This window comes from Cydia amplana, chromosome 2 (genome assembly GCF_948474715.1).
Source record: "Cydia amplana chromosome 2, ilCydAmpl1.1, whole genome shotgun sequence".
NCBI classification, from domain to species: Eukaryota; Metazoa; Arthropoda; class Insecta; order Lepidoptera; family Tortricidae; genus Cydia; species Cydia amplana.
The window spans coordinates 16939817-16965884 of record NC_086070.1 but is presented as its reverse complement, the minus strand read 5'-3'; the positions used below and the strand labels follow the sequence as shown (position 1 = coordinate 16965884).

The window sequence follows — 26068 nt, the reverse complement described above, 5'->3', positions numbered from 1 at the left end:
TATTTGAATTTGTTGGCAACATGATTTATGTTGCAAAGAAATTCACTGCAGGAGTATAAAAGTCTGAGGGTCTACCGCCAGAATCGATAATCGTTATCTGCCTCTATGAGTTGAATATGGAAAAGCGATACAATACGGCATTTGAAATCACAGAACTTTTGAAATGATCAATAGGGAGTATTACTGCAATGTTTTGCCGCCAGAGTGCAGCACTAGTGACTTAGTATACCATAGAGTAACTTATACATACTGTACAACGTAGTGATTATATTCTCTTTGTACTGTACCTTAAACTGCTTTTTGACAAGTTTTCACAGACAATCAAATATGACATTGATACATCAAGGCGGTTTGTTTACAAAGGCTCTACCGGGAAACGCGAAATCGAAACTCAGCTATCTGCCTCTTTATCGCTCGAATACGCAAGAATGATAGAGAGGTTAGATAACAAAATGACGACTCTCGTTTGCGGTAGACCCTTAGATTGTTTATAGCCTGACCAGTAATATATGATAATTGTCAAGAGGGCGCTGTTATTCTCATGTATGGGGTGACAATTCAGTGTAGTATGAAAAAAATAGTTCCAGTGAAATTCCGCAACATGGCGCACCCTCAATAGATCCTGGTTCACCTATACTTGTTTTGGGAGTGGCGCCCCCTACGCAGACTCGCGTAATATTCCCTAATCGCTTGCGATTTGTTGCAAGGTCTGGTGAGCCCCACCTACCTATATACTTACTTTACTCTTTGGTGAGCCCTTAAAACCACAATTTGACAGCTGTCAAAAATCGCGGGCGCGCCCTAATATCTCAAAATTATACTCTTGAGTTGGGTGGATTTTTGTTAAAAGTACTGTAAAATTGAGTTATTTTATAATAAATAGCTAGTTTTTTTATCGTGAACTATAAAGTCGGTCACCTTGGTCAAATGTTACACTAACTCGGATGCAAAGTCATTTTGTTTTTATGTGTTCGACGGTAAAACAATTATTGTATTTGAACGAACCCTGAAATGAAAAAAAAATTTAGTGTCAATGTTTCTAGTCTGACCAATCACAGGGCTAGATGAAAATCAAAACTATGCTTTTATTGGCTGCTGGGTAAAAATTTATAAAGGTGTCGACTTTGCACTGAAACGCCTTTGGTCACTGGTCGCGAGTAAGGGGGGCGTAAAGTAATCCGCCATTTTGTCCCCGAGACAATTTAGATTTATAATTATTTTAAACCTGTGTGAATATAACTAATCCTTGTATAAAAGTGATAATTCGGAGGCTGTGCAGTGTTTTGAGGAGCTGTGATATTTGTGTCTCCAGTTATTTTTGTTTACTTTCATCTTGACGTTTTATAACTGACCGATTTTGACGTCGTATAAAGCTCAAGATAATCAAAATGGGCACAAGAGAGGACGAATACGATTATTTGTTCAAAGGTAAGTTGTCCAGCAGAAAGTAATATTTTGCGTAATATTGATAGGATATACCCTGACACAGTCGAGGTCTTTGGAAGTTGCTTTGAAACCATTGTTCTATCACTACTTCTGAAATTATAATAACTGATGCAACAAATCTCTTTGTATTTTGTGTTAACATATTTCTTAAAGTTGTAGGAGTAACTTTGAAGAGATGTTCAATTTGTAGAACTATACTTTATCGTTTGTATGCAAGCTAAGATCATCAGCTGATTTGGGCGACAACAATCGATTTCACGTAAATTATTGAAGTGAGTCACCTTCGGAACGGTCTATAATGGTAGTTCTGAACCAATTTAAGGTTGAAATACGAAAATCTACAACAGTAATCGTATGCTTTTGTTCCAGTGGTCCTAATAGGAGACTCGGGCGTTGGCAAATCCAGTCTTCTCTCTCGTTTCACTAGAAATGAATTTAATTTAGAGTCCAAATCAACAATAGGCGTGGAATTCGCAACAAGAAGTATAGAGGTGAGTGGTTTTGCTGTGAATCAATTTCTAAGGCCATTATGCTAATTCTATGATAACATGGAGCTCCATTGTTATTGAGTGAAAAATGTTCCTTTGTGTGACAGGTACATGATTAGGTGTAAATCGTTAATGAGTTTTTTAACATTTAAATTTCTAAATAAAATCTTTTGTAAAAATACCAAGATTCTATAATTTGTTTATTTTCACTAAAACTGTAATTAGATAATTGGTTTTGCCATTTAGTATGGGTTAGAGGAATGATTTTGTTCCAAATAGGTAGGTACATTGCATATGAATAAAATTAACATAGCTTTCTCACCTTAAACTGACAAAATATTTGATAGCTTGTTTTCATACATTCTAGTGTTTCAACAACAATAAATTACTCTTTAGAATAACATCATTTTACCACAACTAAAATTGTTATGATTAGCTTTAACTAGGTATTTACTTGTCCATGCCTCATGGTTACTGTACCAATCATTTTCTTCGTTTTTGAATTGCATAGAATAATAAACTACATATGAGTGTTAAGATATATAAACAGTATGTTATAGTTATTATTCAATTTTCCTGATAATTTATAATAAATTAATAATGTTACAATAATTATACAATATTTTCCCTGTGTAACTATTACATACATATTTGAATTAAACAATGGTACAATGTCAGTTCATTTGAAAACATAAAAAAAAAACATAGACAAACAATGGCAAAATAAACTAAACAGAAGAATGTGTTCTTAGAAGGTAAACAGGTTCAAAGTCATGCAAAAGGTAAAATGGGCATTGGAAATTTCCACTTCCATTTAAGAAAACTACACAAAATATGAAAATATTTGCTTATGTTTATGGGAGTTTAAATATTCCCTATTAAAAATAAAAAAGTTAGATCTTTTTTACTAAACTAGATACTTGAACCATGTACAACTCTTTTTTTTAGGTTAGAAATGGCATTCTTGAATAATGAGTTCATTCATTTCGAGGTACAACAGTTAACAAATAACTGTCATCAGTCCCTTATAAGTAACAACGATTTAATAAGTAGGTATTTGGGTCAATTGTGCTATCTATTTTATTTAGTGAAGTAGGTACAATCTGCCCCTATTAAAAATTAATTACCCCTATTGAAAATTAATGCAAATTTTTCCTATGATTTAAATAAAGGGGACTTTCTCAATAGGCTTTATCGAATACCTTTAAACGAGCAATTCTTGTTTATTTATATATATATATATATATATATTTCGGGGATCTCGGAAACGGCTCTAACGATTTCGATGAAATTTGCTATATGGGGGTTTTCGGGGGCGAAAAATCGATCTAGCTAAAGTGTCATTCAATAGAACTTGCGAACTATGTAAACAAAAGTTACTAGTAAATTGACATTCAGTGTCAATTTTAGTATGGCAGTTTGTTTACATAGTTAGCAAGTTCTATTGAATGACATTTTAGGTCTTATCTCTGGGAAAACGCGCATTTTCGAGTTTTTATATGTTTTCGGTCACCCAGATATTTATTAATAAATATGTAGTAATTTTACGTACTCCTTATTTCTAAACATTCTGGCAATTTTTTTTTTATCTATTTAAAAATAGTTTCTCAATTTGGTGCGATGTCTACCTACTTCAGTACAATACAAATGACCAAAAAACCTTGTCATGTTATCAAATATTTGTGTATTTTAAAAAGTCTGTCACACACCATTCATTTCTTATCATAAGCTGTTTGAATGCTTATGTGCTTATGTCTAACTGTTTATATATTAAATCACTATAAGACAGTATTAACTCCTAAGTAAAACAGATTTTTTGATTGATATTTGTGTTGACTTTACGATTTTAGTTACAGGAAATTACGTAGCTTGTCATAGCTTGTTAAATCTTATATATAATCTTATATGTTGTATATGTGTTTTTAATTAGGCTTTTCTACCATTTTACTAAGGGATTACCATTTGTGTACCTTAGTTTAGCAATTCAATCACTGTAAATAGTTGATTCAAAGGCACTTCTAATAATTGTTCTCAGGTGGACGGCAAAACCATAAAGGCCCAGATATGGGACACGGCCGGGCAGGAGCGGTACCGCGCGATCACGTCCGCGTACTACCGCGGCGCGGTGGGCGCGCTGCTGGTGTACGACATCGCCAAGCACCTGTCCTACGAGAACGTGGAGAGATGGCTGCGCGAGCTACGCGATCACGCCGACCAGAACATCCTGATCATGCTCGTCGGGAACAAGAGCGATCTCAGGCATCTTAGGTGATTAGTTGATTACTATCAACACTACCACTTTCTACTAATGCTAGCGTACCTCGACGCTGCTGGTGCGGTGCGTTCGGGCCGTAGCCAAGATACCAATACATTATCTGATTTAAGATGATAGATGCGAAAGAAAATTGGCGTTTTCTATAAACGATTGTCACTTGTCTAGCTCCCTTATTTTTCTTCTTTTTATATATGGCCATCCTGGCTATGCTAACAAATTTATATAAAATCTCAACATTATAAACAGCAAATATCAGCAAACTGTCCCTCCAAGGGCCACTTAACATTATCCTTGGGGCAAACTTTGTTGAATCACCCACACCAACCTACATACATTCAAAACTCACCCACACAAAGTAAACCATGGACAAAAAATGACTATGTTACAAATCGATTGACTCAATATTGCATACTTTAATATTCAAAATATTTAAATAATCAATAAATAGATGTTATCTTAAAAATAAATTTAATTGAAGAAAAACATTAAATTTTCAGATCCATCCCAACAGAAGAGGCAAAGGCATTTGCGGAAAAGAACGGTCTTAGTTTTATTGAAACTTCCGCTCTGGATTCTACTAATGTGGAACCTGCATTCCAGAATATCTTAACTGGTAAGTTTCAAAAGTTACATACAACAAAAGCACAGAATAAATAATAGTACTAGGTACAGAAGACTCACTCTCTAACAAAACGCGTCTGTTACGATCAGCACAGATATGGCCGCTAGGTGGCGACAGCGCCACGCGCGGCTTATGGCTAGCCACCAAAATTGGTGTGGAACGGATGTACTTTTAGCTACCTGTAGCCACAGACAATCCAACCTCTAGACATAGCATAGTCGCGCTACCCCCTCTGCCACACATACGGTAGCGTTACTCCATCTTCGAGTCAATCCCGTGCCGTGATTGGTCCGTGTCTTTGAACGGACCAATCACGGCACGGGATTCGCTCACCTCGTCCCCCCGCACCCCCGTATTTTTGGCAGCATCGGTTTCATTTCATGAAAGAATTGGCCTAAGCTCAGTCTAGAGGTTGGATTGTCAGTGCCTGTAGCAAAGCGACGAAATCGCGGAGTGAGCCACGCCTGACAAAGGTTCATTTATTTGATTAATTACGATTTGCCTAGGATAAGACCTTAGACAGTATTTGGATTTTCGATTGTTCTCAAATGCTTAAAAATACTAATCATTCAAGATTAATAAATAAAAAGATTAGTGGAGCATTTGTGCAATCGATGATATATGAATATTTAAATTTACGTGAAGAATATGAACCGGAATTATTTATAATTGGAGAGTGTCACTGATTGGATATTTCATAAAATCTTATTGACTTACCCGAACGAAAGTCTAAATATACGAATCTAATTTTAGTTTTGGTAATCACTGACCTAAAATTGAATTTTTCAACGCGATCTTGCTACTTTTATCTCTATGAAATTGGAACTGTATGGCCACTCAATGCACGCCTCAATGCTATATCGATTTGCCTTAGTGTAAGGCCTGAGTGGACGCTCGAGTTGGGCGTGCAGCGGGGCGGGGCGCGCGGCGTGCATGTTAAACAAATGCAAGCGGAGCGGCAACGTCGCGTCAGCCGCTCCGTGGACAGAGTTGTGCGGTTTTGTATGTAGGCTGCAAGCAAGCGTACACCAAGCGTACAATGACGAATACGCGTCTATGCAGCTACGCTTCCGTGGACAGTAGGCCTTAGTGCACGCCCCGCCGAGCGCTCCGCTCCGAGCGTTAGTACACCAAACGAACACCAAAAATTGCCAATTGGGGGAAATAATACATGTTTAAGCCAATTTTAGCATGTAGTGTAGGTAATGGTGTATGAAATAAGATACTAAGAGTACCGGGGGGTGGGGGTGAAGCTAACGGGTAGGGGGGGTTTTTAGGTCCCTTTTTATAGTTTTTCGTAAATAACTCTTAAACGGTGGCCCGTAGCAAGAAATGTTCTACTACATAAGTAATGTACATAATATTTTCTACAAAAAAGATTTAGTACACTTTTTCGCTAGAATCAATATTCGAACGAGCGAGCGAAGCGAAGTGAAGTTCTTACATTCAACTTGGAGCACACGGCTGGCTAGGGGCACGTCCCGGCATTTCGATGTTTTTAAGCTGAACTATCAGAGGATAGTTTGATACACAATAACTTAAGTAAATTTGTTCTAATTTAAATTAAATTGGGTAAACGTGTAGTTGAGGACTGACATTATATTTAAATTATGAGCAGGCTCGATCAAGGGGTTATTGAGCTAGAAGAGTTTAGAAGGCTAAAAAGCTATTTGTGAGGGGTCTTGCTATTCTGGTCATCTTTTTTGCAAGAAAGTATGGTCGAATTTGGTATCAAATGAAAGTGCTCGGCTTACACATTTATAATAGGTGTAACAGGTTTTGTCACTTTTGTTGAGCTGTAGACTATCGGTGGTGTTTCTCAGGGATCGTAGGTTCGACGCTTTGCTGTCACACAACCCGTCTGTGAAATTCCTTAAGAAATATACTTACTAAACGTATTTATAACTAGGTATTGGGCGCCAGCACGCTGTACAGCGTACAAAAAAAAAGGTTAAGCTAAAATGAGATAAAGTAAACTATTTCTTTGAGCTTGAGATAGTTGTATTTTCTAAAAAAACTATCAGTTAGTACAAGGAGGTAGCACAAAGGATAACCTTACGCTATTATTATGTATCTAAGCTTAATGCTACTACAGTAGACTGGTCACGCAGTCTACATTAAAGTTTATCAGTTTCTAATCACTGAAGTATGCACCGAGCATTCAAAGTCTATAGAGAGGCCACTGTCGTGTTTGCTAAAGTTTTAAAATTAACTGAGAGATTAGATTGGACCACACCTGAGTCACGTGTCTGTAGCAGAAGGCAGTGGAGCCGTAGCCACGCTGTTCCAGTGGCGTGCCGAGGATGCAGCCAAAAGTCGCGGTGACACGCGACGAAACCGTCGGCGCGCGTCCTGTTGGCTGACTCCCTCAGTCACGCCAAGGTCGCGGAGAACAGCATGGACCACGAGCCCAAGGCTACAGCGGCATCCAGCATTGACACGTGCCCGGAGAAAGAGTAAGCGTGCCCAAGTAACGGAGTGGACCGATGGGTGGATGGGTAGATAGGTAGACCGGCATCAAAGCTAAAGAAAAGAATTATCATAAGAAACATGTCACACCTTGACTATGCATGTGCATTTCCTGCCATATCCTACAGAAATAAACCCAGCAATAATTAAAACTCCCATCTTACTTCAAGAATTTAGAGGAAAACTTACAATCTGCCACGTGGTCATTTGCCACATATGAACAAAGACGAAAAAAGGAAAACTACACTCCCTACAATAAATATGCGAATTCTTTCTTACCCGGATTTTTATTGAAGCTGTCGATACTAAAATCCCGACATATGTAAGAAAATAAGTTTTAACTTGGCCCTTCAAGGAACCACGGTACACGACGCCATGTGTGTGCTGTAACAAAAAGGAATGGAAAATCAGTAACGTTGCAGAGACCGAATTATATTATTGTAACACTAAACTTTCGAGTTGCTACTTACCTTGCTACAAGAAGTGTGGGTGCATGTTTTAAGGGATGCCTCCCAGGACGAATTGACTCCAGACCACGACGCTGTTCGCTCACATGCCGCCGGATCTCAAGTGATGAGAGGATCGCGTTCGACAATCGATTTCCTTTCATTCTTTTTTTAAAGCTTGCGTCTATGACGCGGAGTCGAGAAATTTTGCCATGTAGCAATTGATGTCCCAAAATATTACAAAACAACAAATTAAAAGACTAATTATATTGCGTGTCAATATTTTCGAACTATTAAACCTAAATATTTAAACTCTAAAGAAGATATCTAAAGTTAAAATAATAACCATAAACAATATAGAAATATAGTTGACTTTCACTTGATCGAGTATCTCTGGATGCCAACAGATGGCGTTAAAATTAATCCGTGACGACAGCTATTCCGCCACTAGATGTCGATAGGAGTATCATAACGGGGTCAATATTACCACAGTATTTTGAACCGTTACATTACCACCTAACTTAGATAAAAAAAAATGTTTAACTTACATTTTTTTTTTAATACCCTACTAACTATATTCACCATGCCATGAGGCATATGCAACGCTAACTATCAAGTTAAAATATGTTTATACCTAACGTGCAAGAAACTATTGACTAATGAGAAGATTGGGAGAGTAAATCTCGGCGGTGCAGCGAGCGAAGAAAATTCTAAGCGGGGTGCACGTCCGAGCTTTGCCTACACCACAACCACTAAAAGCTAAGAGTTGACTGCAGGAACACCACAGTGGGGCGTACAGACAGGAAGAAAACAAAATTTCGACCCTTGTCGACTTCATGGAGATGTGCATCAGAATAACACGAACTCCCCATGCACGGACCGCAAGCGAGAATCCAATGCATGAAATAAAGTAGACCGCGACTTAGCAGTCAAACCCGTTCCTAATTAAAAATAAACTACAAAATTATTCTAAGTATCGAAACCGGTAGTACATTTTTCCTCTATCTCCCCTTTTGTACCAAATGTGTAGAAACACACCGAAGACTTCCGTCCCCTATCAGAGATACAAAGAGAAGTATTCAGAGTCAAATATTTTATCATGAAATAAAGTTACGTAAGTATTTGTCCTTCAGAATTTGTCCCAGAAGTGGAAACAATATCCCCGTACACTGTTCATAGAGAGAGAAAACAGTGCACAACAAGCAGAACGTACCTACTCAGAAATCTTCAATTTCTAATTAAAGTTTAAAGTCATCACAAAAAAATTAGAGTTTTAAAAGAGCTGAGCACCAAATTGCCTCAGTCTCCCCTTTTCTAGTGTCAAAATGTGTAAGAACACACCATGAAATTATTTTCATAATATAAAACACAAGAATAACCTTGATCACAGATGCAATTAGGTTTTTACGTGAAACGGAACGCATATAGCTTGACGTATAGGCTTCCCATTCCAAAAGGTCATAAGCGCCAAAAGAAACGGAAATGGAGGCTATATATAAGTGCTTAATGAAAAATTTCCTCCAATGTTCAAGGGAACATGGATAAACACATCACTGCACTTATAACCACCATTTTCACTTCACAAAGCACTTTATCACATCACTTTATTAAATGAACAACTGACCTTCAATTCAAGACAAGAATCCAGGAAATCAGCTGACGCCTTAAGCATCAAAAGACGAAGTCACATCCAAATCTCCTCAACAACGAAACATCGATGTCAAAAAGCAATAGTTACAAGCCAGCAATATTCTCCCTATAGAAGAATTTAAAGTGAAATCCAACATAACAAAAACACTTTATTGAGTTATGGGGAATAAAAAAGTCAAGTTCTAGATATGTTTTGTAAACAGTGGGCTCCGTGCCAAACTATTCAAACATGTAGTGATATTAAAGTAACTAAATAACTTGCATTGTTGTTTTGTTTACAACCATGTTCATGGAACATTTAGATAGCAAAGTTATAAAGTTTAGTGAGACCTAACCTAACAGTATTCTAAGTAAACAGTATTTACAAGAGTAAGTAGGTATTTGTACTTTGCAGAGAGGCAATAGTACAGCGTTCATTTTAGAACAGAGAGAAATACCTATGCAATATTCCTTTGTTGAATATCGCTTAAAATAAAAGAGATAAGTTTCTTAAGAGAATAACTACACCTATAATTAATATTTAAGTTGTCTTGTTTACAGTATACCAACGACTTAGAAAAATATGGTAAAATTATAACATACCTATTAAAGTAAGATAAAATAATGTCTAAAGCTAAAAGTAGGTACCGTCAGTGTGACTAAGTACAGTATGTTCTTCTTTAGAACACAGAAGAGATGAGTAACGTTTTTTTTTGTAAACATTACTTCTAGTAAGAAAAAAAAACTAAGTTTCATTAACCTAACTATTAGTAAGTAAGTTAAGAGTATCAAGAAAAAGTAAGGCGGTAATGGAAATTACTTTAAGAACTAAGTTTCCTAACAAAAAATATAATTAAGTAGGCATTTGCATAAATGACTATGGTAGGTACTAGCAAATGGCTTGGTACAGAGTTCTTATGTTAGAACATAGAAAGTAGCTTCACTTTCAGTAAGTATTGGTAGTAAAAATAGAACGCTTTAGCCCTAAATTGCAAGGCCTATAAAGCAATAAATAAATAAATATAGGAATAGTTAAAGTGAGACAGAGCGAACTAACTTTGACCTTCGAGTGGAGATGACCTGTGCAGAGAAGACCAGAGACGGCTGCGAGACAACGATGAGAGGTATAACCCACCAACGACTTCTGCAGACCTGAAATTTACCAGCGACCAACAAATTTGAGGGAAAAGGAGGCAGATTAATTTTAGTGTTGTCGCTTGGTGCATTTTGAAAAAATAATGTTTTTAAGTTTTACTTAACAGTGGTCTCTTTTTACATAAAAAAATTAGTGCATCTTTGAGCAATAAGTCTGTCTTACATACAGAGTTATTATTAAATCATTGAGATAAAATTTAGGTACAGATTGGTACAGAGTAGTCCATGTTTAGAGTTTCATAATCAAAATTTAAAGAAAAAATACAGTTTCTTGTTTTTAGCAAAAAGTATCACAATTTATAAAGTTGTAGTATTAGAAAATAGCTTTATCAGCTTTTAATGTATTATGTTGACATACATAGTCAAAGGTCAAAGTATTAAATAAGTTGTAGGCAAGCAAGCAGAACAAACCATGGCGTCTTAAACTAAAATTAAAGATGTGCGCAGTGCATTAGTGAGCTCAAAAAAATGGTTAAGAGGGATTTCTTTCAGAATCCACAGACTGCGACAGCAATATAAAAAGCGAAAGCGTAGCCCCACGAATTGGGATGCCAAAATTGTAACAGGTTTTGTCACTTTTGTTGAGCTGTAGACTATCGGTGGTGTTTCTCAGGGATCGTAGGTTCGACGCTTTGCTGTCACACAACCCGTCTGTGAAATTCCTTAAGAAATATACTTACTAAACGTATTTATAACTAGGTATTGGGCGCCAGCACGCTGTACAGCGTACAAAAAAAAAGGTTAAGCTAAAATGAGATAAAGTAAACTATTTCTTTGAGCTTGAGATAGTTGTATTTTCTAAAAAAACTATCAGTTAGTACAAGGAGGTAGCACAAAGGATAACCTTACGCTATTATTATGTATCTAAGCTTAATGCTACTACAGTAGACTGGTCACGCAGTCTACATTAAAGTTTATCAGTTTCTAATCACTGAAGTATGCACCGAGCATTCAAAGTCTATAGAGAGGCCACTGTCGTGTTTGCTAAAGTTTTAAAATTAACTGAGAGATTAGATTGGACCACACCTGAGTCACGTGTCTGTAGCAGAAGGCAGTGGAGCCGTAGCCACGCTGTTCCAGTGGCGTGCCGAGGATGCAGCCAAAAGTCGCGGTGACACGCGACGAAACCGTCGGCGCGCGTCCTGTTGGCTGACTCCCTCAGTCACGCCAAGGTCGCGGAGAACAGCATGGACCACGAGCCCAAGGCTACAGCGGCATCCAGCATTGACACGTGCCCGGAGAAAGAGTAAGCGTGCCCAAGTAACGGAGTGGACCGATGGGTGGATGGGTAGATAGGTAGACCGGCATCAAAGCTAAAGAAAAGAATTATCATAAGAAACATGTCACACCTTGACTATGCATGTGCATTTCCTGCCATATCCTACAGAAATAAACCCAGCAATAATTAAAACTCCCATCTTACTTCAAGAATTTAGAGGAAAACTTACAATCTGCCACGTGGTCATTTGCCACATATGAACAAAGACGAAAAAAGGAAAACTACACTCCCTACAATAAATATGCGAATTCTTTCTTACCCGGATTTTTATTGAAGCTGTCGATACTAAAATCCCGACATATGTAAGAAAATAAGTTTTAACTTGGCCCTTCAAGGAACCACGGTACACGACGCCATGTGTGTGCTGTAACAAAAAGGAATGGAAAATCAGTAACGTTGCAGAGACCGAATTATATTATTGTAACACTAAACTTTCGAGTTGCTACTTACCTTGCTACAAGAAGTGTGGGTGCATGTTTTAAGGGATGCCTCCCAGGACGAATTGACTCCAGACCACGACGCTGTTCGCTCACATGCCGCCGGATCTCAAGTGATGAGAGGATCGCGTTCGACAATCGATTTCCTTTCATTCTTTTTTTAAAGCTTGCGTCTATGACGCGGAGTCGAGAAATTTTGCCATGTAGCAATCGATGTCCCAAAATATTACAAAACAACAAATTAAAAGACTAATTATATTGCGTGTCAATATTTTCGAACTATTAAACCTAAATATTTAAACTCTAAAGAAGATATCTAAAGTTAAAATAATAACCATAAACAATATAGAAATATAGTTGACTTTCACTTGATCGAGTATCTCTGGATGCCAACAGATGGCGTTAAAATTAATCCGTGACGACAGCTATTCCGCCACTAGATGTCGATAGGAGTATCATAACGGGGTCAATATTACCACAGTATTTTGAACCGTTACATAGGTACCTATAGTTTTTAAATTTACAATTTTAATGATCTAACATTTTATCGAACCGCGAGTTCTCAGTTCGGGGCGAACTACTAGTTTAAAATATATTAAGGTTGGAAAGTGACGTATAATTTGTTCTAAGGTCGTTTTTTTTTAGTTCGTAAATAACTTTTAAACGGTAGCCCACAGCAATAAATCATCTTTTACGTAAATAATCTATTTGAGATTTCTTATAAAATAAATGCTACTTTTTTTCGCTAGGATCAATATTAAAGGGAGAATATTCGATTTCCAGAAATCTACAGGATCGTATCGCAGAAGCAGATGCGGGACCCGCCCGAGGGCGACGGCGCGGTGATCCGCGCGGACGTGGAGCCCGCCGAGCACACCGCCTCCGACAGCGTGCGCCGCCAGTGCTGCCAATAGACAGGTCCGTGCATGTTTTACTTACCCTTAAGCTTTGGATTCCTCCGAAAACGGTGCCGTCATATGACGGCCGTCATATAGCGGCAGCAAAAGACGGCCGTCTTTACGGTGGCGACATGTGGAAAGTACCACGGCGTCATAACACACCGTCATCCACCAAGGTCAAAGCGGCAAATTTGAAAAATGTAGGCGCGATGGGATAACGTCCCATAGAAAATTTTAATTTCGCGCCTTTTCCTACTGACAAGATTTGCTTGATCATCTATAATTTACTTGGAGGATGAAATATCATCAGAAGAGGAAAATAATCGTAGTACGGAATCATTTATTCAAATCTCTTGTCATTTATTCAAAATGGCGTCACCGCTATCTAATAAAACGTTCACGAAACTATCGACAAGGTCATGACGGCCGTCATCTTACGTTACGTTGACAATCAACGTAACGTAACGCCGTCTAGGAAACCGCGCCATCTTGTTTACATAGACAACGTTCTAGTGACGTCAGTCAACGCTATATAGCGGCCGTAATATGACGGCACCGTTTTCGGAGGAATCCAAAGCTTTAGGGCTCATTTAGACGGCGCGCGAACTCGTATACGATTTTAGTTACATTGCGGACCATTGAGGCTACATCAATTCAGCCGACCGATCAAATGACGCAATGAAATGAAACTCGCATGCGAGCTCTCGCACCGTCTAAATGAGCCCTTAGCCATACCCTCTATATGTGCCGTTTTCAACCAAAAGGGTGCTTATTGTCGATGGTCCATAAAGCGCTATTTCCATAAAGCTTCAATTTGAAATCATATTGACAATCGACAATGTGGCACCTTTTAGTTGAAAACGTCACATATATTTCAGGGTCAATACATAACTCTAACAATTCATACATTACTCCGACGATGCCTTCAGGATCCTCAATAGCATAAACAGTCATGTCATGACTGACTAGACCAGCGGTTCTCAATCTTTTTTTTTGACGGAACCCTTTTGGAAAGCGAAATACTTGATGGAACCCTACAATACGGTGGCGGCATAGTAAAATTTTTCGAGGCGACTAAAGCATAGTGTTCTAAATTTTTGCGGAACCCCTGCAGGGGTGTCGCGGAACCCTAGGGTTCCGCGGAACACACTTAGAGAATGGCTGGACTAGACAAACGACACGTGCACTAAAGCAATTCAAAAGGGAAACTACTTATTGACATATCTCAATTCTAATATTTGTTATTAGAGTCTGTGCGGAAAGAGACGAGTCATGGAATTGCCCAATACATTCCACGACACTTCTCTTTCCGCACAGACATTTTAACAAAATCCGTTTGTATGATATTGATTTTTATAATCCATGTGAAGAATATTTTTTTTATTACACATTTATCAATTTACCAATATTACGTTTTCGACTATCGCGTCCACTAACTGTATGCTATCCGTATAAAACTGGTATTTTTTGCTTCGTTACAGAATATCCAGTCAATATAGAAAAGCCGGAGAGAAAACAGTTGGAAACACTGAACGCAACCATTATGAATCATTCCCAGACAGTGGTCTCAGTCGCCCACTCGTCCACCATCACAACACTTCGGCACGGCTGTCTTCACGGCCTTAGCTGAGGAAAATAGGTTCTTCCTAATATCAGAATATTTCATTGTTGACCAGCCTTACGTCTTAATAAACCTGTATTTATTAGTCATGTCGTTGTCTGACAAAATGTAGCCTTTTCTTGGTTGTAAATCAGGCGCCGCTGGCATTAAGATGCCTGGCGCCAGAAGATGTCACAATTCAACTAGCATTGTGATTTAAACACAAAAAGTATTATGATAATCTCTTTTCGATTAAAGGTGGCAACGACATATGGACATAACATCAATCTTTGTAGATATTCTAATTTAATTAAGACGTAAGACTTAAGAGCAATTATAATTGATATTATTCTAACTTTGTCGTGTCCAGTAAAAATATTTTTTTTTGAGAAGTGGCCTATTTTTCTCCTTTCGTGAAGCCATATCACAATAGAAGTAATTCTAGTCGCATATTGACCGGTTGAACATCGGTACGGTGCTCAATACACAGCGCGCGTGTGTTCAATACTCTGCTAAAATGACTTGTATTGTGGCCATAGAGTAGAGCTTTCGTTTAGCGACAAATGTGAAGCGAACTTAAACAGCAAAGAGTGGCGCATGTAGATAGCTTGTATAATTGTCGATTTATCGGTATCTAAGTATCTAGTGTCCGAACGAAAAGATAAATAATTGTTACAAACTTTATGAACTAGAGAGCTTCAGTTCGCACTGAATGTTTTGGCGCTCTTAACAAGTGATTTAATATTGGATTTAATGTTTATTTAAGGGAGCAACGTTTTTCTTTCGACTTTAGTTTATAGTTCATGTTATATCTATTTATTTAGTTAATTAATGCATAGTTATCCAGATTTACTTGGCGTCATGCTACTAGATATATTGACATTTCCCTTTATAATTAATAACAGAGCAATAAATTCGGGAGAACGAAATTTATAATTAATGTTTTAAAAAAGTAACTGTTAAAATAGCACACAAATAAATAGCTTGATATTTAAAATGTCTTATTGTTTTCGTATTACACTAGCGGTAGTGTCGAGTAAGTAACGAATAGCTTTTTTAAAGGGACATTTCTGTTTACGGATATTATGTGCCTTGGACATGGCTGGTCATGTACATTTTTATTGCTTTTAATTATTTTTGCCCTTTTGAAAAACCGGGTGGCGGGTCGTCGCGGGCCGTACACGGAGACAACATTCAATCGATGACATATAAGCTTGTTGTAAAAACCCAGTTTATTAGATCTCAAATAAAAAAAGTAAAATCATGTTCATAATATGAACAAAATACAAATACATAGTACATTACATACCTAGGGAGGTAAATTCGTAAATGCTCCAGGTCGCATAAATATGCGATCTGGGGCTTTACGAATTACCGCCCGTGGTTTGTCTAAAGTTTTACGTCTTGCCTTGGCCAGGAAATGAGATTTTCTTCTCGCGTAGCTAGGGTGACGTAAAATACATAGTCAATGAAGTCGATCAAAACTTGACGTATCACCAAGTACAAGTGGGAGAATTATACAACAGACAGGTAAATTGTTTTTTCACCTCAGCAGCTCGAACAAGGGTACTTTGCTACTTAAAAACAGTGAGCAAAATCGCATTTTGCTCACTGAGTGAGACAAAATGAGCAAAATGTGATTTTGCTCACCCTGCTCAATGTTGTGTACTACACGAGATCAAAGTTATTTACATCTCGTGCGCTTTTGAGTCCCTTACTACGCTCAAGATTCTAAATTAGATTCACTCGCTGCGCTCGTGAATCTATTATAGAATCTTTCGCTTGCACGGGACTCAAAATAAGCACTCGAAGAAATATCAAACTTTGATCTCTTGTTGTACAAATAACTATTTTAAATGTGTCCGTGTACGGTGGATGGAATCACAGGGAGTTGCAATAAGGAGGTGCGGGTCGCGCGGGCGGTGCAATACTCAGCCGGCGGCCACCGCCATATGCAGGCCGCTGGTGCATTTCAGTCGCCCGCCGAGACTGCTCACTCTTTCAACACTTGGCTACCACTAGTACTAGTGGGTGCTTTGGAGACCTGAACATCTTCACCTATAAATGGGTACATTCAAACGCATAATAAATAAACACCCGCGCACACCCTAAACGCATACACCATACGGTCTCCGTGGATGAAAAGATCGATTAACATAATATTGTAATATAAACTTTAAGGAGTGTTAAATAAGGTTTAAATTTGAATTATTGCGGATTCGATAGAGCGTCCCGTCGATACCCCACGGCTCCGAACGCCGTTCTGCCATTGTGGCTTGGATTATTTTCGATACATGAATATGCGGTGTTCGTATTAAGAAATATTATATAATTGTATTATGGTCTTTACATATGCATGGTTATTTTTTTAGTGCCTATCTGTAATTACTTTATTAAAGACAAAGATAATAAAATATAATGTAAATTTGTTGGCGTTTGATTCCTTACAATGATGATTGATGAGTTTTTGTATCCCCTACAAATTGGCGTAGAATAGCCAATAGTAGCCTTACCATGAGATGAGTCACTGACAGTGTCAAAACTGGCATATTCACTAAAGGCTTCGTCACACAGGCGCGTTTTCCGGGCGCGCCGCTTTTACATATAAAATGCTCACGCCGCGCCCGGAAGATGCGCCTGTGTGACGAAGCCTTAACGTCTACGTAACTTAGGTACTTTCTATACATCTCACTCGCACTAATAAATATCAGTACGCGCGAGATGCATAGACAGTAAGTTACATTTATTGACACTGTCAGTGACTCGTGGTAAGGCGTCATCCAATCAAAATTTCGAGTGTTTGACCGCTCATCCTTCGAATAGGTAGGATTACCTATAGGTGTCTATAGCTAGATGCATATTGAAAATAAAAACAATTAGGTACGAAGTGTATTATAGTTATTTTCGATACAAGTGCGAAAAAGGAAATTCGAAACGAGTGGCGATAAATTAAAACACGACCGAAGGGAGTGTTGTATTATCATACAGAACGGTCACGCACCGCCCCGCCCCGACTCGGATTACCTCGCCCCGCGACTGGCCGCGACATGAATCTGACGGACTTCTGGCGTGCTCTCAGTAGAGCGACTTACGCACACATACACAATGACGCGTGTACAGACGTGCCGCGCACACAAATATAAACGCAAATCATTTTTTTTGATGTATGGCGTGTCCGCCCTATGCCATTACGTAAATACGTACCTACATATGCCTGCTACCAAAGAGTAAAGTAAGTATATTGCTACATTCAAAACATATAAATCTTGAAACTAATTTCGGTTCGATAATGACACTTGTAACTCTTGTAAGTCGTGTGAAGTTAGTTGTATGGTAGAGCGAATGCTTTACGCCCTTTAAGGAATTAGGTCCAGGTTTTTTGTTTTGGCAGCATGGCAAAACTAGTCATGTAAACACCAAAGATAATTAAATCACTACGTTTTATAGATCAAAGGGTCTCGTGATTTTGTTAAAAAATGAATAGAAAGCCACTTATGAAGCACAATTTTCTTTTGTTTAAATAAAGATAAATACCTAACTACTTTTCAATTCTCATGCTCTGAAAGAGGGTCATTGTTGTTCTAAAAGGTGTGCAGAAAATGATACGTTTCTGCACTAGAGGCTAGAGCATTTTAGGTTCCAAGTACGATTTTATTAATTTTTTTACGATAAGCAATATAAATTTGGGTTTACGTTGATTTGTTATACAATTTCCATTCTGATATTTGACTCCCCATTCAATAAATAACGATACTTTTGCCTAAATTGGTAATTGAAAGTACCTTCAAAAAATACTATAAAAATGTATACATAGTCATGTTTTTAAACGAACACATGCATTTTACTTTCCTCGTATTCGAACTAATGAAAAGTAGAGTGTTTAACTCGGGTGAAAGGCATAATTTCCTGATGATGAATTTCTCTCACTGATGCGTTCGAGCGCCAAACTACCTCGGCAGAAATGAGTGCCGTTCATCCCTTGGTTAACAATTCAGGGCTATAACCGGAGAAATCGAAGTTCGTCAATAGGGATGTTGACACATGTTGAATTTTATAATAAAATCTAGTAAAATAGATAGCAAACGAGCAATTTATCACAATAATGTGGATATTAAAATAAAATATTGAAAAATTACAAAAATACAGGACCTGAAAGTTTCAAAATTTAAGTTTTTTTTAACTTCCAAAAACGATAAAAGTAAGGGTACCATTCGATTCCTTACATTTCACCAAAAAAAAATTGTATACCAACTATATACATAAACGCAATATTTCACCGACAAAAACGCAATTTTCTTGTTTTGTCCATACTACAACGTGGGCGATGACGTCACGGCCTCTGGCCGTTTTGTACAAGGCGTTTCGCGAGTGAAGTGCGACTGTCGGACTTTGACTACAATTTCTGACTTTTGTGTTACTTTAATGCAATGGGTCCCATATAGACATTTGATCCTAAAAACAAACCCGATCGATTGATACCATAAAAAAAAATTAGTCATGTAGCCTATTGCGGGCATTTTTCTCTGTCACTCTAATTACGTCTTAATGAGAGTAAAAGAGAAGGATCCCCGCAATTTGCGATAAACGGTTTTCGCGGTAGCCCCTCAGAACCAATCACGTGGTCGACGCCTTTATTATATGCTCTATAAGGCCTATACCTATTACCTAGTGAGTAACATCACGCGCGGTATAATATTACTTCACGCTTCTATCTAAATAAATTTTAACTAGTGTCCGACCGAAACATGTTTTTTTGCCGAAACCGAAACCGAAACCGAATGTTCGGCTTTGGCTCTAGTTTCGGCCGAAACCGAAACCGAAACCGAAACTTTTGTAGACTTGTTAAAATCGTTGAAAAAATGTCATAAAACCGCTTTTACACACATATTATGGGGCTGTCAACACCCAATGTCCTTGAAATTGATGTTACTTAAGCAGTTTTTTATGAAAATTACTAGAGTTAGACCAAGATAATTCTGCAACGATTTTGATAAGTTGATAACACACGCAGTGCAAGTGTTATTTTAAACGTCAAAACTTTTATGAAATTATGACGTATAAATAACATTTGCACTAGTTGCACTGCGTATATCAAAATCATTGCAGAATTTTCTTGGTCTAACTCTATTCATTCACCAGTCAAGTTAACATGTAGACACAGGGTCAACCAAAAACGCGAGCGCAGCGAGCGCGAAATTTTTTGTTAACAATATCGCAAGGCCGGGTACCGATCTTCACCTGGGCCGAAAAGTCCGAAGTGCCCCATTGAGGCGAACTTTCATGCGAAGTAAAAGCCGTGCTTAAGGCTTCAGGATAAGTAGTTGAGCACAGACTCCAACCAATGTCCATTGTATTCAAAAGCGAGACCGCAGGCCGAGCATGGCGCAGCGAGGCCAAAGGTTAAGCTGAAGTAGAGGACATGTGGAACACAAACCAATGGTAAATTGAGGTAAAAAGTGAGGCTAGTTTTCTTATTATTATCTTGCCCAGGGCCCAGTAACATGCGACAGTGCTATCTCATTCACTTATAGGTATTGACAGCCTCTTAAGACTGCGTCAACCGTCCAGTGGCGCCCTCATTAGTGGAATTGTGTTTTATAATAAACCAATTAATGTCTATACCTAATATACATGAATCAGTATATGTAGGTATTAATATTGTTGTCCTACTTATTCCCCAACTTTTGGTCTTTGTCCGAAGTACCATTTCGTAAGTTTCGGCCCGGCCGAAAGGTTCGGCCGTTTTTTGGCCGAAACCGAAACTACAGCCGAAACATGATTTTTTGGCCGAAACTGGCCGAAACCGAAACCGAAACCGAACCTTCGGTCGGACACTAATTTTAACTAGATCCGCTAAAAAAACAAAGGCCAAAAACTTTTTCAGAGCAGGGAACCCGTTGCAAGGCGACAATGGGCTGTCATGGTCCTTGGGCCGCCATCCTTGGATGTCGGCTGACATATGAGAAGCTGTACCTACTTAAACATTGACCGGCGGAAGGTCTTGGGTAAAGGATACTCTGAAATTAGCAGTTTTGAATGATTCACGGTTAGTTTCACTAGACTCTACTCTAGACTTATATCGACCGGGATATGAACCAATACAAAAGGTAATCACGGTTCATATCCCGGTCGATATAAGACCTGGAAATTAGTTTATAATCTTGCATAGAAATTATAGAAAATAATGTTGGAATCTTTCGCTTGCTCGGGTATCAATAGTAGCACATTACTCCATTTACCCCCTTGTGAAACAAATGATTGAAGGTATGCGAAGACAGGTAGAAGATAGAACTTTACGTCACCCGAGGCCCGTAAGTGGGAATCTCACTTCCTGGCCAAGGCAAGACGTAAAACTTAAGACAAACCACGGGCGGCAATTCGTAAAGCTCCAGGGGGTCGATTTTTTAATTTCTATCACTCGAAAATCGGAGGAAAACGGCGAAATGCTGATTTATGAAATACGAGCGATAGAAATTTGGAATCTAGTGGTATTGACTACTCGATTTCAATTCTATTAGTAGAATTTAAATGCCTAGTAGTGGAGATATTATTGATTTAAATACATTAAATCTAGTGGTCGAAATTCAAAAATCGGCCCACAGGTCGCATATTTATGGAGCATTTACGAATTCACCTCCCTAGGTATGTAAGTACAGCTTGGCAAAAAAGAGTAGAAATTAAAAAGTGGCAACATTGTAATGTCGTCCCTTTCAAACCAATTTATATAAGAACACATTACAGTGTTGTCACTTTTTAATTTCTACTCTTTTTTGCCAAGCTGTAATGTACTATAATGTATATTATAGTGTCCACCTGAGATATTATTTATTGCCTGACAGCATTTTGTTGCAACCACCTACATCGGAACCGGGCATAGTCGACTCGGTCAACATCAGCCTACACATCAATGCATAACGAATTACTTACTGGCTTTCCAATTTATCTGAATCGATTAGGTAATGAATCGCATTTCCGTGCCAACGGCCTTCAGCAGCCATTGTACCGTGCCTTGTGCCTAAGAATTGTCCATAGATAACTATACACCCCCCTAGCTACGTATATTATAGTTATATAGCTACCTCCTACAGTAGGTACTTTCGGTAACAATGTGGTGCGAGTGCTTAAAATGCATCCTAGTAAAAGAAGTAGAAGTATGCCCGTAACCCAGAAGCCATTAAATATTATTGTATGTATGTACTTTTAGTTCACTTTTCAATATATAGCATGAGCGATATTATCGTTTGATCAAAGATTACAAAAGTAAGGATAGGCCCTTTCATATGCCGAGCGAACATGATGTGCACTAACGAAAATAATGCCCACAAACACCATATTTGTGCACTAATGATGAAGTGACCCCCACTTCTGTTCGTGGAGTTCGTAACGTCATTTCTTCATGCCAATCCCTACCACATCCCTACACTATCACTAAAAACGACATTTCTTCAAAGTAATATCATTATTCATGATAGTGTCGGGCCCGTATAAGGGCTTTACGAAGTAAGTACATAGGTAATAATAAGTTAATGAGTTTGACAGTTTGTGACATCACACATCCTCATTCTTACCTCGTATCTTGATACCTAGCTATAACTAACGGCTAAACTTCTCTAAGTATTTCTCTTAAAATAGTTATTTGTACAACAAGAGATCAAAGTTTGATATTTCTTCGAGTGCTTATTTTGAGTCCCGTGCAAGCGAAAGATTCTATACTAGATTCACGAGCGTAGCGAGTGAATCTAATTTAGAATCTTGAGCGTAGTAAGGGACTCAAAAGCGCACGAGATGTAAATAACTTTGATCTCGTGTAGTTCACAAAACTTTTCACCTCAGCAGTGAGAACATATTAGAGAACCCGAAAAATGTACTCCTTCGTCATCACTTACCTATTCACTCATGTTTTCTTAAGATGTACCAACAATTAAGTTTTCACCTCAGAAGCTCGAACAAGGGTACTTTGCTACTTAAAAACAGTGAGCAAAATCGCATTTTGCTCACTGAGTGAGCAAAATAGCATTTTGCTCATTTTGTCTCACTCAGTGAGCAAAATGCGATTTTGCTCACTGTTTTTAAGTAGCAAAGTACCCTTGTTTGAGCTGCTGAGGTGAAAAATATATTTCATGGTATTACCTACCTACGACCTATCAACTTGGTTACAACAATCACGAGAAAATATTCAAGACAACCTCCAATAATAATATAAAGCCATTGACGTGACATGTTGTGTTACTCTGCCTACTTTTGTTTTTCACAACACGAAAATTTGATTACCACTTTGTTCAAAGATCAATTGTAGTTACCTACTTTCTTACAAACTAATTATGAAAGTTTGCCAACTGAAACTGTAGATGGCACTTATTTTTAACGCATACAATTATTTATTACTCTATTGAATCGATTTTTGGCCGTTCGCGAAACAAACAATATCGGATGCTTTGGCAAATTGGCAACTTCATAGGTTGTACATGTTACCTACCTACATACTTTGATTAGATTGATTCGGCAACCGTATGTTTTTTTTACAAAATTTCGGCAAATTTTATACATTCTACGTCCTATAAAATAACATTAAATTAACAAGTGGCATACACCAACAACGGATAAATACAAAATTAAATTAACTAAAAACTAGGTACAGTAATGGTACAGTATACATACCTAATAATTAATAGTCAGCATGACTTGCGTTTTCCTCTGACACTAAAGGCATGAGTCAGAAGTAACACTTACCTACTAGAAATATCTAATAGGATGATGTAAAACCTACTATAGATGCATAAAATAAATACGTGACGTGGATCAATATTTTTATTAAAGGGCGTTTTTTTTAAAGTTGTCCCCTACACTTTTTTTTTCAAATTTGGGATTTTTTATGTTATTTCTACTCAGAATCACGAGCTCTTTCTATCCTAATAGGAAAAAAAAGTGTCCCAAAATTTCCATACATTTTTCTATGTTTCCATTCCGCGATCGCCATACAAAGTCTATGAAAAATGGTGACGGAATGGAAATAAAAACCTTAAGGACACTTTTTTTTCTCCTATTAGGATAGAAAGAGCTTGTGATTCTGAGTAGAAATAACATAAAAAATCCCAAATTTGAAAAAAAAAGTGTAGGGGACAACTTTGAAAAAAACGCCCTAAAACAATGTGAAAAATGCTTGTAATATTTTTCGTTTCGGTATCATTGTTTTGGTAGCGCAAAGACTGTAGAGATTGCGTGATAAAGATGGTGCAATGCAAGTACAGAGGTGCAAAACTATGGTCATGATGATGGTGAGTTACCTATGGTGACGTGGTTATTGTACGTTGATTTGATTATCTCGTTTGAGATCCAGCAAAAAATGTAAGTATATAAACACTTGTTTCAGCACTTTTAAGCCCCACGGGTGTAATTTACTAACTTTAGTCAGAATTGCACTGCGTCGTTGTCTTATAATATAATCAGCCTTTTAGTCTTAAGTAAAATCACGTACCTACCAAATCATTTAATTAGTTAGTTGCTATGTTATCTTATGGTTTAAAACATTTATTCTCATAAAAATATACATTATTAACTTAAAATGAGAATTACAATTTAACTTAATGCTATACAATAACTTGGTGTAGGTATCTTCCACAAACTCTCCTCCTATTATAAAACTGTGGTTACGAATGGGGATGGGGCAGTGATTTATAACTCAAGATAGGTTATAGGCGTTCCAAAATTGAAGCTCTTAACTTGTGACAAATTGGACAAGTTGCCTTTAGTCGCGGCTGGACAAGCGAGAAATGTGCACGTGCTAACGAGCTCCCGCACACCGAAAGAGAAAGAGACGACCTTATGTTTAACAACGAGTGTGACAAAGATGGATGGAATGAGAAAATTAATCAAAAATAACAGATTTCTTTGTAGGCACAGAACTAAATATGGAAGTATTTTTTGTGCTCCTCAAGTATGAGTATAACCTATCTATGGTTATATAATAATCATTGGGATGGGGACGTTTCTTACAATACAGCATGGAACAGTTAGGTACAGTGCTGTAACAGATATAAAATATAATTTATATGCCTAGCTAAATTGTAATTAGCGTCATAAAATTATCTTCGATAAACTGCCGCTTTAGATACTCATGAAATATAACTATTTTATCTACACACAAATCATAAACCCTCTATGATGCGTTCAAAATCCGCAAAGGGGGTTAGGTGTTAGGTTCAATGTAAAGGTGATAACTGATAAAACATCCCATCATTATACCATCGGATATCGTGAGTGTTGTGTGTAGGCAAAGTGGCAAACCTAGAGTACATAGAATATATAAATTGATATAAATGCATTAATCAAGATCACAGTGCGGGTAGTTCGCGAAACTCACGCAGCAAGAAGATGTTGATACAATTCCTCGCCAGTCTGCCTGTGACCGTGACCACGAGACACGAACCTAGGTGTCATAACGTCACGTTCGAAACGTTGACCATAAAATAAACGTAAGTTTTACGCGATCAAGTACCGTCATCCGTGTTAGTTACTACGTTAGTAATTAAGCGACTATTATGAGTGAAAATCGTGTTAGTTTAAATCAAATTATTAGGGTTAGGTTAGAACTCCGACCCTCAGAGAAACAAACTGCTACCAGAGAAGAGGGTTAGGTTAGAACTTGTGACCCTTGCAGAACCGAGCTACCAGGAAACTGGGTTAGGCTAGGACTGCGACCCTGTTGCGGAAGAGTACTTCGGCGTTCCTGGGACCTCGCCGTATAGCAGCGAGGCGGCAACAGAGGGGTTTTAGTGGGTAAACCTGGGGTCTCATTGGCCCACAACAGGGAGTCCCACATAACCATCCCGGCCCGTCCCCGCGCCGGGTGGTATGCGTAAAGCTTTTCCCATCTTAAAAAAAAAGGACTGCGACCCTCACAGAAACGAACTGCTACCAGAGGATCAATATTAAGTAATATGCCAAGTGCAAATAGGCTCGTAAAAATTATGCGTTCCAATATACCTAGCCTAGACCCGTTTATACCTGGCCCCTATTTCACCACGGCGACAGGTGCGACAATTCGACAAATGTCACTGTTGCTGACGTCACACGCATCCATGGGCTACGGTTACCACTTACCATCGGGCGGGCCGTATTCCTGTTTGCCACCATCATTGTATTATTTAAAAAAACTTTATTATGTCGGCAGAAAACAGGTATTTCTCTTTCGAAGTTTATGATGATGACAATTGTCACACGATTTAATAGAACTTTCGGTAATTCTTGACAGGAAATGAGTTCTGTGTCGGAATTTCGTGACAATTGTCGTGTTTCTTGTGACAATTGTCATTAGCTTCGCAAA

The 26068-nt window shown here is 38.1% G+C and overlaps 2 protein-coding genes across 2 annotated transcripts in view; one reads left to right on the top strand and one right to left on the bottom strand.

Annotated features, from left to right (window-relative positions):
• Positions 1–26068, bottom strand: part of LOC134659537 (uncharacterized) — a 62034-nt gene that overhangs the window by 18259 nt on the left and 17707 nt on the right. The gene's annotated exons all lie outside the window — the stretch shown is intronic.
• Positions 1128–14921, top strand: LOC134659182 (ras-related protein Rab-11A). The gene is made up of 6 exons (XM_063514819.1): positions 1128–1428; positions 1816–1937; positions 3970–4202; positions 4707–4822; positions 13030–13164; positions 14627–14921. Exons 1-5 carry the CDS (start codon positions 1389–1391, stop codon positions 13158–13160), a joined length of 642 nt encoding a protein of 213 aa, XP_063370889.1. The 5' UTR covers positions 1128–1388; the 3' UTR covers positions 13161–13164; positions 14627–14921.

Bases quoted from the DNA above. Each gene is read 5' to 3' on its own strand.
- LOC134659182 (XM_063514819.1), top strand. From the start codon at position 1,389: ATGGGCACAAGAGAGGACGAATACGATTATTTGTTCAAAG. The intron at 1,429-1,815 runs GTAAGTTGTCCA...CTTTTGTTCCAG, and splicing joins ATACGATTATTTGTTCAAAG to TGGTCCTAATAGGAGACTCG. The intron at 4,823-13,029 runs GTAAGTTTCAAA...TTCGATTTCCAG, and splicing joins ATTCCAGAATATCTTAACTG to AAATCTACAGGATCGTATCG.